Genomic DNA, 17490 nt, shown 5'->3' on the forward strand with positions numbered 1-17490 from the left:
TCAAAGATGAATAATTAATATCTTGGACAGCGGAAATACTCCAGAGAAAGCGTAAGCTCAGAAACATGAACTCAAATATAAATAATATCACAACCTACCAATTATGTGCATGAGTTTAAAGAGTTCTGTAAAGGGAAACTAAAAAAAAAAAAAACAGATATAATCTAGCCATAATGATGAAAATTAAGAGAAATTAAAGCTAAAATCAGGAAAATGTAGAAGTAAGGAAGGACTGCTACAATTTCAAAGCATGTATTGGAATTCAGTTCTTTTTGAGAACCAGACAATCATAAAATCATTTGATTGGTTAATTTAAAAATACAATTTTCAAATTCAACCAATCAAATAACTTTTTATAATGGACTGGTTTTCAAAACCATTTCTTAAGAAGTTTTGACCTGCAAAAAGGTCTGGTTAACTAAGAAAATTTCTCTAACCTTTTCACTGAGAGCATTATACTTGATGCCCAGCTCATCTCTCTCCGCCCTACTTGCGGCCAACAGATCTTCAACTCGGTTCAGTTCTGTCGACAGTAGTCGGTTTTCTTCCTGCAGCTGTTGCGGTGTTGGTGTTGACATGCTGGCTAGTCTCAAACCTTTGTCATCCGATGCCAGATTCTTTGTGATGATCTCCCGAATACGTGCCGGGATCTTTGATGGACTGTCGCCTTCGCCTCGGACAGTATAATCTTCAGTGTCTTTATCCTTCAACACAGAGTCCTCGAGCCTCTGAAAAAAGAAAACAATGTGATTAATATACCGCAGGTTCAAATTATTAACACTAGATGAGCATGCTTCTTCTCTCAGAATCTACTTGGTAAGTATTCAAGACATTCTTATACGATAAAGATCATACGGTGACTTTTCAGTCTACTGGTACTCTGAGAGAGACTGCAGTTGCCCTTCTAAAGCATGAACTGGCACCCGAGTAGAAGCATAAATCTTCGTAAGCTAACTTACAAGTTTCTTCATAGTCCATGGCAGCATTCAAACCTATATAGGTATCTGAGGGGCAATGTACAGCAAAGACTTTCCTTGTAACATTATAAAAACAGCAGTGCTTACACTCATAGAATATTGTGAATGCCAGAAACTGATGTAATTGTTGAGCTTAGAATATTTGTTCTTTTTTTTTTTTGCACATAATAAACTAGAACTATCGCTGAATGCGATTCATACCCCCACCAATGTCCTTGACAGAAGACAACTTGGAAAGGTGGTTAAGGGAAAAACTTAAGTGACACAAATACATAAAAAGAAATTATCTCTGGTGAAAAAAAGACTAATTGTACAGGTAATAGTAAAAATATCTATTATCGAATCATGTTCGAAACAGTTACAAATAACCTTTCATTTTCCCAATATACTAAACTTTTTATAAGTCAATTTTTGACCTTCAAGTGTGGCCTTGACCTTCAGCTGGCACAAGGGTAAGATGGGTTCTGCACATCGCCCAATTGGAGTGAACATTTGAGTAAAGTTTGAAGAAAATCCTTCCATTAGTATAGAATTTATAGAGCGGACACAACATATTGTCTAGTATTGATTGTATGTAAATTTAAAGACTTAAAAAGGGGCATAACTTTGTCAAAATCCAATACAGAGTTATGAAACTTGACCTGCATATTGTAATTGTGACACCTCATATATCTTTTAAGTTTCAAGCAAATACCTATGCTAGTTTCCGAAATATTCAAGAACATGTTTTAATCTAAGAACATTTTCTAAGTCAATTTTTGACCTTCAAGTCTGACCTTGACCTTTAGTCTGCACAAAGGTGACATAGATTCTGCACATAACCTTGTTAAGGTGAACATTTGAGAAAAGTTTGAAGAAAATTCTTCCATTAGTATAGGATTTATAGAGCGGACACAACATATTGTCTAATATGTGATTGTATGTAAATTTGAAGATTAAAAAGGGGCATAACTTTGTTAAAATGCAATACAGAGTTATGAAACTTGACCAGCATATCTTAATTGTGACATTTCATTTATATTTTAAGTTTCAAGCAAATACCTTTCCTAGATTCAGAAATATTCAGATATATGTTAATATTAAAGAACATTTTCTAAGTCAATTTTTGACCTTCAAGTGTGACCTTGACCTGAAGCCGGCAAAAGAGTGACATGGGTTCTGCACATAACCTTGTTGAGGTGAACATTTGAGCCAAGTTTGAAGAAAATCTTTCCATAAGTGTAGGACTTACAGAGCGGACACGACATACTGTGTAATATTTGATTGTTTGATATTTGACCTTCAATTGTGACCTTGACCTTGAGCTGACACATGAGCAACATGGGTTCTGCACATCCCATTGTTGAAATGAACATTTGAGCCAAGTTTGAAGAAAATCTTTCAATTAGTGTAGGACTTACAGAGCGGACATGACATATTGTGTAATATTTGATTGTTTGATATTTGACCTTCAATTGTGGCCTTGACCTTGAGCTGACACATGGGCAACATGAGTTCTGCACATCCCCTTGTTGAGGTGAACATTTTAGCCAAGTTTGAAGAAAATCTTTCAATTATTGTAGGACCTACAGAGCGGACACGACATACTGTCTAATAAATGATTGTGTTTGATATTTGACCTTCAATTGTGACCTTGACCTTGAGCTGACACATGGGCAACATGGGTTCTGCACATCCCCTTGCTGAGGTGAACATTTGAGCCAAGTTTGAAGAAAATCCTTCAAGTGGTATAGGAGTTATAGAGCGGACACAAAATGGAGACGGACGGACGGACGGACCGACCGACCGACTGACCGACCGACCGACCGACGCGACAAAGCGAATCCATTATAGCCCCCCCCACATTTTGTGGTGGGGGTATAACTACATCAACTTAAGCTATGTCTTTAAATTAAATTTAGAGTTTTAAGAGCTAACAACAACAATAGAACTATGCCAACAGTATAAAGCCAGACTAACTGTAAAACAGATATTGCCATTTGTAAAATTTAATGCCATGCAAAGCTGGTATCCATCTTTCTTGACAAGGTTCTATATATCAACTGGTTTTCCAACTTTTATCTAAGTGTCTTTACAACTGACAGATCCAAAAGACACAAGCTGGACAAGTAAATTAATTAAATGCAGCAGGACATAATAATGCTAAATCATTAAACAATTCCTTATAAGTAAACATGTACATTCTTTTATCAAAAAGTCCCCTGCCTAAAATAATGTATTACAGGTTTACCAATAATATTAAAATCACCCCCACCTATGTCCCAAGCCTTTAAATCAGGCTATTTTTTTGACACGTGTTCATGTAAATCACCCTTGTCATAAATTAAATTTTCAATCAAAGATTACATCCAATTAATGAATGATTAGCTTGAATGTAAATCAGCTTTGGTGAACGAACCAGAAAATTGTTTACAGTGACCCGCCTAATTACCGTGCTATTATATATCTTAATGTATACTGCACCGGGTAAACAAAATCCAATATATCCAATATATATCGCCAGCTTACATCTTGATATTGAAGCTACATTTCATGCAAAAAATTTCCTCGGTATATAAATGATATGATATAGGTTTTGATTAAAATCAGAGGTATGACATTTCTTCATTAATTGTCGAAAAAGAAAATACCAGTTTAAAATTCTGCATGACCAAGTTTCAATACTAAGCATTTGTTAGTTAATAAAGAACTTAAGATTGAAGGTAAAAGATAAATTTAAGGACAATAAAACTTAGATAACAAATTTATATAATAATGTTAAGTGTAGGAAAACATCATATCATTTGATCGTTTTAAATGTCTAAATTAGCATTGACTACAAAAGAGAAATTAGCATTGACTACAAAAGGGAAATGAGCATTAATTACAAAAGAGTTCAAAATTAAAATACATAGATTTTCCTAATTTAAAAATTTGTGTGACAAATTTGGCTACATACACATTGATATACTTAGTAGTACCTATCCAGTTAATACTATGAGTGACACTGCCAAGTAATTTAAGCATCAGACTAGTAATCTGAGGATTGCTGACTGTGTGGGTTAAAACCTTGTCAGGGGCATTGCAGCAAGTCACAAGACATTTTACACTTATAACTTTGTACTGGTTGTTGCCACAATTATAACAGCTTGACTTTTTCTTCACACCAGCAAGCTAAAAATAAACTGCCATTGCAGTATAGAGCCTGGTCTCAGACTGCAAAGATGTACATGCTGATCTAGCTTTCAAGATACTGGTGGAAAAGGCCTATATCACTTCTGGTACAAGCCAGTTAAGGGTTACAATATATGTTTGTTGCTAAAATTCTGAAGCATTTCATCACACTGTTTCAAATAACTGCTGATGCAGGATTTTCTTTTCAAGTTTTCTATGGAACCAATCCAACAAATATTTTTAACCTATTCACAAACAAAGCCAGCCTGAATAATTGATACCATTTAAGTCTGGGACAATGGAACGTATTATAGGACCCGCTATAAATATTAATGCATGAAATTGCCACTCTTTGATAAGAAAAAAAGCTACAAAGAAATGTTATGATTTATACATCATTTAATTCCTGACCTGCGAAAGCTTTGAGTACTGTTTTATTGTGACATTTATAAAATGTACACATGGGACCAGTTTGATTAAATAAAAGATTCTTTTTAAAGTGAAAATGTTAACACAAAAGTAAAATAAAATATTTATGTCATCATTACAATAACGAATGTCAGCAAAAATAAAGAAACAATTAAACTAAAGAATAAACTTTCTTCTCCCAAAGGATGAAAATTGACCGCCCAAACATGTCTCTTCATTTAGTAAATGTACATTTATTTTTAAGGAAACAAGAAGACTTTCTAGAATACGGTTTAACCCAAAGTCTGAATTTCCCCATGCAACCAGTGCAGGCTGTGTAATCTGATCATGGTCTGCAATGTTTACTATTCAATTATTACTTATTTGGAAATTTTCCCTAACTATGATGAATGGTTTTGTCCAGATTAAAAGACGGACAAGTCCATTTATGATTTTTAGCTTGTTAAGGGTTAAAGCTGAATCAAAACCTATTAAACTTTATTTTGTAAAGTTATACCACTGTATGGCACTTTAGTTCAATAAAAAAAAGACAAGGTTAAAAACATTATAATTTGATATTGTCATTAATTTCCTCATTGAATAACTCTACAGTTACTGTCATATCAAATTCTTTACATTTACTTTAACTTGAAGCAAAAGTCAGACCTAGGGTAACATTTGATACAAAATTTTCGATACATCTTTAGGCGACCTTTCGTCACAACTCTATTATTAATATCAATATTTCTACCATAAAAACTGGCAGTAATTTAACTTGCGGTGAACATCTAAATGAACCCTCGTAAACATTCTTTCATAAGAATAATGTTCCCCCGTATATAGATATAACAAAAAGTCATAGTGTAACTTTTCACAACTCTAATATCCAATTTTACTTGGGCCTTAAGTGGGCAATATTTACATAGGTTTATCTCTTGTATATATCTATTGTACGAAATTCAAACTTTAATTGAATATTTTCATGAAAGGTGATGTTTACATTTCCAAAAATTTCAATTTGAACATTTTATTACTCTCCTAATAGAACTTGTATATATATATTTGCAATTTTAGACTTCACTAAAAATACTTGGGTATATAACTATTTCAAAATCTTTATAAATATACTCTGGGGAAATTGTTAACACTTAAATGTATCAAAACGGAAAAAGCATGAAATTTAGTGTATAAAAGAGCAATATTGTCATAAGTCAAACAGTTATATAAGGTTTACAAACACATTTGAAAATATTTCATGACAATGAAAATGAGGTTTTAAATGAAGCCCAATATATTGGTTATTTTTCAAATTAACAAAATGAGGTAAAATTTCGTACCAAGTACGACTTAATAAATGTAGTAAATATTTTGAAACTGAATGAAATAATGAACTGATGGGGAAAGCAATCCAAATGAGCCACAAAGAAAGGACCAACAGACATAAGTTGATGATGCCCTGATGTTTTGTGGCTAGAATTGAGAGAAAATCCATCATGTCTACTCAAAGCCAGATAAAAACTAATTAGGGGAGGGGTGGGTGTTATTGGGATGGAGCAATCCGAATGAGTCACAAAGAAAGGCCCTACAGACACAAGCATTAAAATTTGAATATGGAATTATAAAATGAAAGCAAAACTGTTACATCTACTCTTAGCTTCAAGCTTGCCGTCATCACAGCCCAATGTGGAGATGACTGCTTACACAGTTAATATTGAGACAGGCTACATGCGGGCAGATTAAATGATAAGTAATATGTTCACAAGCATCACTTGTCAACAATTGCATAGTTTCCAAAAGGCTTTTTAGGCTTAGCCCAGGGCTTACGCTTTTTTCAAAGAATGTGACATAAAAAATAATTATATATCTCACTGTAATTTCTAATGATCCGATGAAAAAAATATCAACCTAAACATTCACCTAAATGCATCTTCAAGAAACCAATGTCATAAGAAAAAGAGTTTGTGGAGATGTGATTGCCCACAGCCACCCTAGAATTGGCCTACCCATTAATTGAAACCAAGCTTAAATCCCCCGGTTAAGGTCATTTCTGTAATTTTAAATCCAAAATTGATTCGCATTCCAAAGTAATTGAAAATATAATCTATATTTTTACATAATCATAATATTTGTACAAAAGTTTCTAGTGGAAACACATTTGTAAATTGTGCATTGGCTGTAAATTGGGTGAGCCTTTTTATCTAAAGACAATGTGTTTTATATCTGACACTAAGCTAGGAAACCAATCTATATATAAATTCCCAACTTTGAACATTCCTAATCCAATGGTAAGGGGTGTTGTCAAAAAATATTGTGGAAAAATTTACTTGAACAAATCAACACGGAGCTTTTATACTGTTTTGGGTCACTGTATGTTTATTATTTGATTATGCTGTCTTTTGATCTGAAATGTATTTGATTTTCAACTGACACATAAGGGGGCAATGCCATGAATTAGTTTTCAAAAACCTTTCTTTTAACAGCATGCATTGACACATTCCAGAGGTCTATGTACACATAAAATAATTAATACTTTACTTTGCCTGGAAAGAGCAGGTGGACTTAATATAAAGCGGTATGAAATTTTAAATATTTCTTTGAACTCGTCTGGGCATTTAAACATGAAGAATACAATGAAAATAAACTCAGCAATCAATATTTGTCTATAATCAATGGTTATTTAAAAACATGAAATGTTAGTTTAGTTTTAACATATTTCTTTCATCATGATTGCGAAACAAGTTCTTACAACTTATATTGATCACTTACGAGTATGCTTCCTGGAACTAACCAGTACTGGTGTCACAGGGCTCTCGTTTGGTAAAATTTGGGGCCGAATATCGGCCCCATTCCCCCATCTAAAAAGTGTGTGTTTTTTCCCTAAAACCTAAAAAAATCCCCCTTTAAATCCCTTGAAATTAATATTTAACGGGCATAGAAAACGAATATATATTCCGCGAACAGCAACCAGAAATTAGTACGTATTCCGCAGAAGGCAATTGGAAATAAGTACGGATATATAAATTAAACGTTCCGGACAGTTTTTAGCATTCCAACATGTCGCACAAATTTAAGTCTTACCGAAAAAAAAATTCCCCCGTGAATGAAAAATACTTGAAAAATCATGCAAAAATCCCCCCCCCCACTGCATTGACCCTGGCCCCAGTCTCAAAATGCTAACAAGAGCCCTGTGTCATATGAGGAATCATGATTCATGTCATCAGAGTAGGGCTCGAACCCATGATTCCTGGGTTGACAGGCAGACACCTTAACCACTAGGCCACCAATCCCCTTAAAAACATGAAAAGTTCAAAGCTGGGGTACCTTAAGAAGGTGGAAATACAAAACACATAATCTGTTTAAGTCAGTTTACAATAACCTACCACTGACAAAACAAGAAATGTTATTTCAAAATAAAAAATCAATTTCTGATATCTAAAGCCTAGTGATTTAACATTATAATCCTTAATCTAAATCTTGCACTGGTTTAAGCAGATTTCAATGTAACTTAATTGAAAAGTAATTTGAAGCTAAAAAAATTGGATAGATATGCTGTTTATCTTTAAATATGTATGTGAACTTGAAGGCTATTTTGGGATGGAATTTAACCACATTTTACACAATACTAGAGGTAAAGGAGAAGACGAAAGGTGAATTTAATGACCACAAAGTCAAGAAAACATCCTACACATTCCAAAATGTTCAGTTATCAAGTTTGTTTGACCTACTCAAAAAGCATGTCCTGAAATTATGATAAATTATTTTTTGCAGCTTACTGAAATAGTAAACAATATTTTTTACATAACATTAAATGTACTAGAACTTTGGACTGTAAGGCAAATCATCTACCGGTATATTCAAACTAAAGTTTATCCATTTAAAAGATTTAAATGTATGCCCTAAATGCTTCTATTCTAATCCACTGCGTATCTTTATGCAGAAATCAGGATTAAAGCCAAATGCCAGCTGAGCTGTGAGATTAGCCATTTTCTAATATATTTATAAAGAAATGTTCTGTATTTGCTAAACTTTCTACGGCAGAATTTCTAAAGAAAAAAACTGTTTATCCAACTTTGTCTCTTACCCTGCTGTATCCAAAAGTGATTGGCCTATGCCACCTGTAAAGACACAGCCTGCCTGCACATTCTTGCAGCCTGACTAGAGTCTATACTATTGGCTGACCAACTTCAATTTTCATTTTTATATTCCAAAAAATGACAATTGACAACTGTTCCTAAAATGGAAGATGGACAAGTCCATTTCAGAAATGAGCAAGGGTTAAAGAAACAATTTACAGTTTGAAACAGACTGCTGATTCAGTTACAGAATTGAACTTGCAGATTTAGTTTTTTTCCCTAGATGTACCTCTGAATATTTTATTCCTTAACTGCATATATTTTTCTCAACAACATCAACTTCCTAGAAATATAGACTGTTTAGGGTCTAACTGCCTTGGCCAAAATTGAATGCATTCCTTGGTTATACAGAGCTCTATCTAAGTCTTATAAGTTATGATAGAATGCATATGGCTAAGATATAAAGCCATTACATCCAAAAGAAAGCCTAAGATATAAAGAAACTAGGGGAAAAAATTCATATTTCAAAAAATATGCCTTTTATTACTAAAGATGCTTTTTTTAATGTTTACTCCTTAGGGCAGTTTGTATTCCAAATAAAACAATAATTGTTAAAATAAAGTCCACTACCAAGAAAATACAGAGTTTTTTTCCAATATTGACAACAATTACATTTGTACTTAAGTTAGTAAGAAATCTTGGCATGGAATAATTATAACACAAAAGGATTTCCTTGTTTGAGCCAACCAGTTTTTATAATCAAATGTTATTCTTTCAGAATAGAATGAATTAATATGCACGTTTTAAAATGCATGTGCATTGTTTAAAATACCAAGCCAGCTGGCAGCTATATTTTGATTGACATTATTATGTAATATTACCTTGTACCTGAATATTTCAAAATATCAGTATAAACTATAATTATTCTGTTTTTTCATTTCAGTTGTCATAAAATGAATGCTCATAAGACTACTAATTTATCATCTAAGTTGCAGGTTGACATATATTGGAATATGTCTGCAGTCCTGAAAATTAGGATTAAAGTTGACAAGCCAATCCCTCAAAGAAGCAAAGCAATTTTCACTGCAAATCATTAAATGTGGAAGTTTTATAACTCTGGAGAGAAAATCTACAAGTTCTTCACTGTCAGGTTCACGCTTATTTCGACCACTGTATCTGTATTTTCAGTCTTAATATTAATGTCAAACCCTATAGTCTGTGACTTTAGCTTAGTTTTTGAGTTTGACTTGTGTTATCATTGTGGTTTTTAAAGAAATAGATGTGATAGCATCATGCAGAATTTCACAATTTTAATTGTGCTCTGGCATCTTATAGCTGAAACAAAAAATTCCAAACAATTCTGCCTCTTATCATTTCCTGATTCCCTTGACATTCTCCAACAAACTTGGACATCCCACGGGACAAGCAACTCAAGATTAGCGCCTGTAATCTTTCCAACCAATAAGATGCATATGCCACCATTTTGTCATGTTGACCATTGTAAAATAAGTATAAGTAAACAGAGTTACTAAGAAAATAATATGTCAAATTGTGTATGATTTCAACAGTTCTTTCATTTGCACCTATATGTTCTTAACATTATTTTATTAAAAATTATCAACATATTTATTCTATTTTTAATATACTGTAATGATATTTATATATCATATGACTTAAACATGATTTCTATGTTTATCAATCAATAAGTTGTTCACTGGACGCGAAGATAACATTGCTGACCTAGTCTGTTGTAGCTCGTTACTTTATATTATGTCCCAGCCCCAAAATAGGTGGAAAACACCAAGTCAGGGAGGAAATGATATGGGGGAGTATATTTTGACAAACTAAATAAGAGAGTTACAAGTTATTCATTAAATTTCTGTTGAATAAGTGGTATATACCATAAATGGCATAGAGGATGCACCATAGCTATGGTCTTGGAATAACTGTTTACGAACTGCACCAAAAGGCGGATAAATTTGTTCAGGGGAGAGAATCGACTGTTCCATCATCTCTAACTGGCGTGCCTCTCTTTGCAAAGTTTTCTTCAAAATTGATAGGCTAGGACTTCCTAGTCCCGTATCTTTAACAGGGGGTGAGTTTCTCCTATCACCTAAGAAGCTCATGCTTACGCATATTTAAATGCAATAACATGCAACGATAAATTGTCAACTTTATAAAGTTTGGGAAAGTTACTTCCTGCACCTTTACCGGAAGTAGGTTAAATGTCCCACGAATGAATATCCGTTGTCAAAAATCTACATCTCGGACGCGTTGCGTGGTTACCGCGTCATCGCTTTCCAAATAGTGAAATCTGTAATTGGCAATTAACGCATTCTGAATTTGTTTATGGGTGTTATTTGTTAGTTCAGTACAACAAATTGAATCTGATTTAGATTTAGGCAATGGCGATTATCTAAAACAATATTTTACAAAGTATTTTAGGAAGTTTTTTATTTTATTTTGCAGGATAATAATAAATTCGTTGACGTACATCAATATATTTTTAAACAGCCTTTATTTAGATCTAGTTTTATTGGTATATTTGATATGTGCTGGGATTGACAAACATACAATTTATTTGGATTTTAGGCTTTGGAGCCCCACACCTCAAGTGTCTGTGATGTTGTCATTGAACTTAAAGGGACCATCCAGCTATATGATACATTGTACATGTACATGTATATATACTTTTACATAAACTTGACATTCCCTCCTCCTTGTCAATCATTTATACATGTTTACACACTTGTAAACTCTTTAAAATGACAGAAACAGTCTAAATACACATGTATACATGTGTGTATATTTATATCTGATTACATTGAATGTATAACTGTTCACAGGGACTTTTGAAATTCTATATTGATATAATGATAAAATCCAAAGATAGGTGACCCACACTAAGTCTGTTGTAATTCTACATCATAACTTAAGGGCTTATTATATTGACTAGCTGTACTAGGGCGTATATTTTGTGCAATATTATACATTAAAATTAAGAAAAACTAAGAATGTTCAATGTTCTGTGTTATACTGTTAAATGTATATAATCTAAGGTAATGTAAGTAGGTTAAAATAAGTATGTTATAACATATAATAAATATTAACCTGTATAACACGTTCTAATCTTTGATCCCTGTCTGTGTCCCTATAAGACATTTGCCCCTCTCTCGCGATTTCTTAACAATGTCCTCAATAATTCACCTGTTTTTTGTCCACGCGAATTTAAATTTCAGACTCGAATCATCAAAAGCTTTCATCTAACACTGATCGAAAATGGACACCGCTTTTCTTACCTACTCCACCACCCAATAAACATTCAATACACTATATACGCTAGACTTTGACACTGTTCTATAAATAAATAGTCAATCCCGACAAGGCCGTACGTACCGCAGGTCGATTTCCGATTAAAGCTACCTGGATTCCGTAAGTTCAAGTATCAGCATGTCATTGTACTACCGCGCTTACAGATATCCCAATATCAAAGCGTATTAATCATTCCGATTGTCAAACGTTAAGAAAAAGAGCAAAACAAAATAAATTTATTTTGTGTAGTATGTCAGTAGAAATCGTTATTCGTGAATGGAAACAGACTTCCCTTGAGAATGGCATCAGAAAAAAATTAATAAGATCTAATTACAACTTTCATTTCAGCTAATGAACGCAAATTTATGTATACACTATTCTAATGATTTCAACCATTGCAAAACCCAGTGCATCCCTACCGTGACTGGGTTATTCAGGAACAAAAAATATCATTTTCGCATGCTTCATAAAATTGTTTTGTTGATTTTGTGTGTTCATTGACATGCACAAGTTTCTCTTTAATTGGCTTTCATGGCGTCCTGACACGAGGAATATCTGAAGTTTAAGTTCCGGCTCTAAAGCAATTGCAATTCATGAAAACCTCATGTGTTTGGGATGATTTGCATGTGAAATGATACAGAGTATTAGAATTTTATATTTATCTCTCGGGATTATGAGATTACAGTCTGTCAAAATCCTGCCCCACGAGGCGTCTCATGTCTGCCCACAGTTTTATTAATGCCATGGTCCATGTTTATTTGATCACCGTTTTAAGATCCGGAACACTGAAAGTCATCCACTAATTTTCACTTTTAGAAAAACTATGTAGTGGAATAACTTATCTTGAAAGACCGTCTTTCCACGAAGACCATATCTATATTATTGTCTTAATTAGTTGTTTCAGGTCAGTTTGGGATGAAAATAGTTTTTTCTGGCATAAAACATTTGTAAACCCGTTCTTTAAAGAGAAAATTCAAACGCGTTCTCGTAAAACAACGCCTCTCGCTGCAGTGCCATACTTCACGTACTTCATCATTCAACCTACCGTAAAAATGGTGTATTTAACCGAAGAAGCGGACTCAGAAAACCAGGCACTTGCTATCAGCGCATAATATATAGATGGCGCTTTAAGGGAACTCAGCAGATGAGGATTGAGTTTTTTTTTCAAATGTGATGAATCCACAATCAACACATTGAAAAATATATGGTGTGCCAGTGATGCTATGAAAATTGTGTGGTTAAAAGAGAGTAAATACATACATGATCCGAACAATTAGTACATGCAGCACCGATCTTAATAAATTCGTGCATCCAGTAAACACAATAAGTGTTAATCATTAAAAGCGCTATTTTTTCTTAAAACTGTCTTTGAGTTAAAACATGAATTAGCACTTACATTTTTTTAATGTGCATACCTTATATTGCATAATTTGGATTGCATATAGATCATTTTATCATTGTAAAAAATATTTTTGGAATAATTAATTGATCTGATTTATTTTGTTGACTACAACTGTACAAATAGTGCAATACATGACCATTGTCCAGATCGTAATAAACCATTAATATTGTATATCATTTTCTTCACGTCCAAGACCTCGGTTGTATAAGATCGAAATTAATTTAGCAAACTTCGACCTCCATTGCTGGGCTATGTGTTACAATCTAAACTAGGTGTGAATTACATTTAGACAGATTATTGACCGCTATTTTATATTTGTATCACTTAAATAAATTTGTTTATAGTTACATTCACGCAGACTTAAATCATAGTATCAAATGATAATCACACACATGTACTTGTCAAATTGCTTTTTTAAACTGAAACTATTTAAGCAAAATGTATGCATCGTCTTTTATTAGCCTCCTTTCAAGAAAACAACATTAAAAGTAATTTGTAGATAAATTTTCACTTTACATGATTTCGAGAATACTTAATTATTATCTTAAACTATTAATCTTAGCAAAATAGAAAAATAATTATAAAAAATAATTAATTACACTGCATCGTATATTGCGGCGTGCACCCCTCCCTTGCCGTGTGCATACAGCCTGGCAAAACAATGAAAGGGAAACAACTGTGATACGAGTACATATCGAATGCAGGTAGACGGTGAGTGATTCAGTATTATATGACAGATTCAGTATTATATGACAGATATTATTAAACAAAAAATTCAGTGATGTGTTTCAAAATATAGAATACCACATCTTTAACTTTAATTCCGTTTAATTAAAAATATATACTTATTTCTGTTTAAGTATTCCTTGCTATAATTTTACAATATTCTTTTAAAAAACAAATAGTCTTTTTGGATTTTTACATTAAATGACAGAGATGAACGAGGTCTCTACTATGGGGAATAAATAGAAACCTATTTTGAGCTTCTGCTACCTTGACACCCAATTAAAATGCCAGAAGACAGTGAAAAAAAGTACAAAAATGTACCAACAAACCAATTATCTAAGATATCCAACAAAAATGAAGGTGCTGACCCTTTAAGAAATTGGCATTAGAACGGACGGGTGAACGGACAGACATATCGGCAACTACATGTATATGATCCGAAGTAATATTTTTGGGTTTGTAAAAGAATGCCTTGTAAGATTTTTTGATACTTAGGGTTCTTTTTACGTAAAACTTATGTTTAGAAACTGTGTATAAATATTAAATGATATGTGGATTAGTTCGTTGTTGAGTGTAATATGTTCATAGCAACGTCAGTGAGAGGTGGATTTGTGACTTTTTAACATCAGTGACATAAAAAAGATTAATTGTTTTGAAATTCAAAAGAGCTTTTAGAACCAATTTCTTATGTCAGGTCAAATTAAAACATTAATTTTGCGCTTAAAGCATCGTAAAATGTTTGGTATTATGTGACCTGCTGCCCTACAATGCAATACAAATGTTTCGTCTTGTAAAACATTTATTTTATTCTATCTTCACAGAGGTTATTTTTCGTTCTAAGAGCGTTTAATCTTTAAATTTTACAGACATTGAAATCCGTTTAAAGACTTTAAGCCCCTCTCAATTGGAATTATCGTCGAATTTCTATTGTACAAAGTGAACTTAAGTAATTGGTTTTCAAGTTTAAAATGAAAGTGATCGATTTGCTAAGTATATAAGTTTATTCTTAATGCAGTCTAAATGCTTAAGTCATACAATTTAAAGAGAATTTTAAAGCACATAAAATAACACAAAATACAGTGTCCTCTCAATGCTTTTGACATTGTTCCTTAGAAGTTAAGGTTAGCTTTTGAATATGATGCCGTTAGCCGCATCTCTCATTTAGACATCTCGCTGTGCATTGCATGTAAACAAGATTTAAGATTAATTACATTTCATATATTCCAGCTCAAATCATGTCATCAATGGTGCAAGTGGATTGAAGGGCTATGATAGAATTTCATTAGTTTGGTAAAATTCAGCGTGCTTCAATGCTACGCATGAATATTAAAGGTCCAATATGCCTCAGAAATGTTATCATTTTTATTTGTATATGGAAGTCAAAATATTACTTTATTTACGTTTTGCTATCTTTATAACACATAACTGAATGTTCAGCGTTACTTTTTGCAGTTTTAAAACATCTAAAAAGCACTTAATATACCATTTAAACATTATAAAAGACATGTTTTACATTTCAAAAGAATTTTCGGTTACTTAAAGTATCTAGCAGATTCTAGAATACTTCGCTTAGACTCGCTTTTTAATTCCCATAATATAGCTCAACGCGAAGTACAATTGTCTGGGCTATATGAATCCAAACAACTACAAAGTTATATAATTTTGATCTGAATGCATTAAAAGGTATATTTTAATGCAAACTTTATATGATAAAATATTGTCTTAAATACAGTTACTGAAAATCGACGAAAATCACTTGCTGCACAGGAATTCTAGTTGTAAGTTATTTTTTCTCATTCATGTTCATAACATGATTATTGTAATTTATTGTACTGTAAACTTGTGTGTGTCCGCGTCTGATTTCTTAAAGGCCCATTATGCCTCAGAAATGTCTTTTAATTTATTTTCTCAAAAGCTTGGTGTTGTTTTATAGTTTTGGTGTACTTTAATAGTTTTGGTGTACTTTTATAGTTTTCAAAGAGTAACTCATTTGCCAATTACCTAACTTGGCAACATAAGTACAGTTATAGGGAATAAGTATTTTGTATGGAAGTCAAAGTACTACTTTGTTAACATTTTGCTACTTTTATGACAAATTATTTCACATTTATTGCTACTTTCTTCAGGTAACAATCATCTAACATTCCCCATTGCTTTAACATTATAAAATTCATGTTTGCACATTTTAACGAAGTAAAAATTTATTTGATTCTAATGTGCTTAATACAGTTCTCCCTCGTCCCCCACTTCCCTTTCCCTCCGCAAAGCCTTAAAACCAAATTCTATGTTATTATATTTGAGCCGCGCCATGACAAATCCAACATAGTGCGTTTGCGACCAGCATGGATCCACACCAGCTTGCGCATCCGTGCAATCCGATCAGGATCCATGCTGGTCGCTTTCAGTTTCTCTACTTGTTATAGGGTTTGTAAGCGAACAGCATGGATCCGGACCAGACTGCGCGGATGCGCAGGCTGGTCTTGATCCATGCTGGTCGCAAATGCACTACGTTGGTTTTGTCATGGCGCTGCTCATTTATATCGTCTTTTAAGCAAACAGCATTCAGTCTCAAAGAAGAAATTTTCTATTTAATTAAATTGAGAGATATGCATTGGTTCAAATGTAACAGTTTTTTTAGATGATTTATAGAATAGACCATAAGTCAAATAGTTTATTGTCAGACTAATTCTGCCATGAATGTCCTGCAAAAATGCTTAATTGCTTAGCTACACGAATTAATTTAAAAGATGTTTTAAGTTTCTGTTGAAACAGGTAAACTATTCAACCAATGTTTAATTCTTTCCCATTTCGCAAATTTGAACAGAAATACAGACAAAAAAATGATGCAGATAATTATAAAGTGATATGATATTCTTTTTATTATTATTATTTCACTATTTGTTACGAAGATATAATTATTTCATTAAAAAAAGACAAGAAAAAAAACAAGAAAAAAAACACACAGATACCTATTCTTATTACTCGTGTATGAACATCTTTATAACGCAAGTATTATCATTCATACAAAACTAAATGAATGTGTGCCAACAAAATAAATATTAACGATGAAACATTTAGGACAATAGATATATACGCTATAAATCTTTTTGCCTTAACTATGTATACCCGCCTCTATACAATAGAAATATACATACTTATGAATATGTCTTTTTAAGAAGCGTTGTGGTAGTTTAAATAGATTATAAACTTTAAAGTTATTAAATAAAACAAAACAAAACTTCGCCAAAAGTGTTAAACTGCTGGTCGCTACATTTAGGTTATGAAAGGTGGGAAATTTGAATGTTGGATAATCTAAAACAAAGATTAAACTATCAAAAAATCATACCTGTCAATCGCTTGCCAAAATTTACGTTCCGTTCAATGTAAAAATCAATCAGACAGTGATCGATTCCGATCGCTCGGTTGAGTTTACCACGGC

General features: G+C 32.9%; 1 protein-coding gene across 3 annotated transcripts in view; it reads right to left on the reverse strand.

Moving 5' to 3' along the window:
* The window catches only part of LOC132735747 (rootletin-like), a 55640-nt gene that overhangs the window by 23211 nt on the left and 14939 nt on the right, over positions 1 to 17490 (reverse strand). For all 3 annotated transcript variants that reach the window (XM_060722737.1, XM_060722738.1, XM_060722736.1), the window contains one exon: positions 438 to 728. In XM_060722737.1, the coding sequence (XP_060578720.1) occupies positions 438 to 728 (291 nt within the window). The remainder of the gene's footprint in view (positions 1 to 437; positions 729 to 17490) is intronic.

The sequence above is a fragment of the Ruditapes philippinarum genome, unplaced genomic scaffold, assembly GCF_026571515.1.
Source record: "Ruditapes philippinarum isolate M1 unplaced genomic scaffold, ASM2657151v2 ctg201_1_1_1_1, whole genome shotgun sequence".
Classification (NCBI taxonomy): domain Eukaryota; kingdom Metazoa; phylum Mollusca; class Bivalvia; order Venerida; family Veneridae; genus Ruditapes; species Ruditapes philippinarum.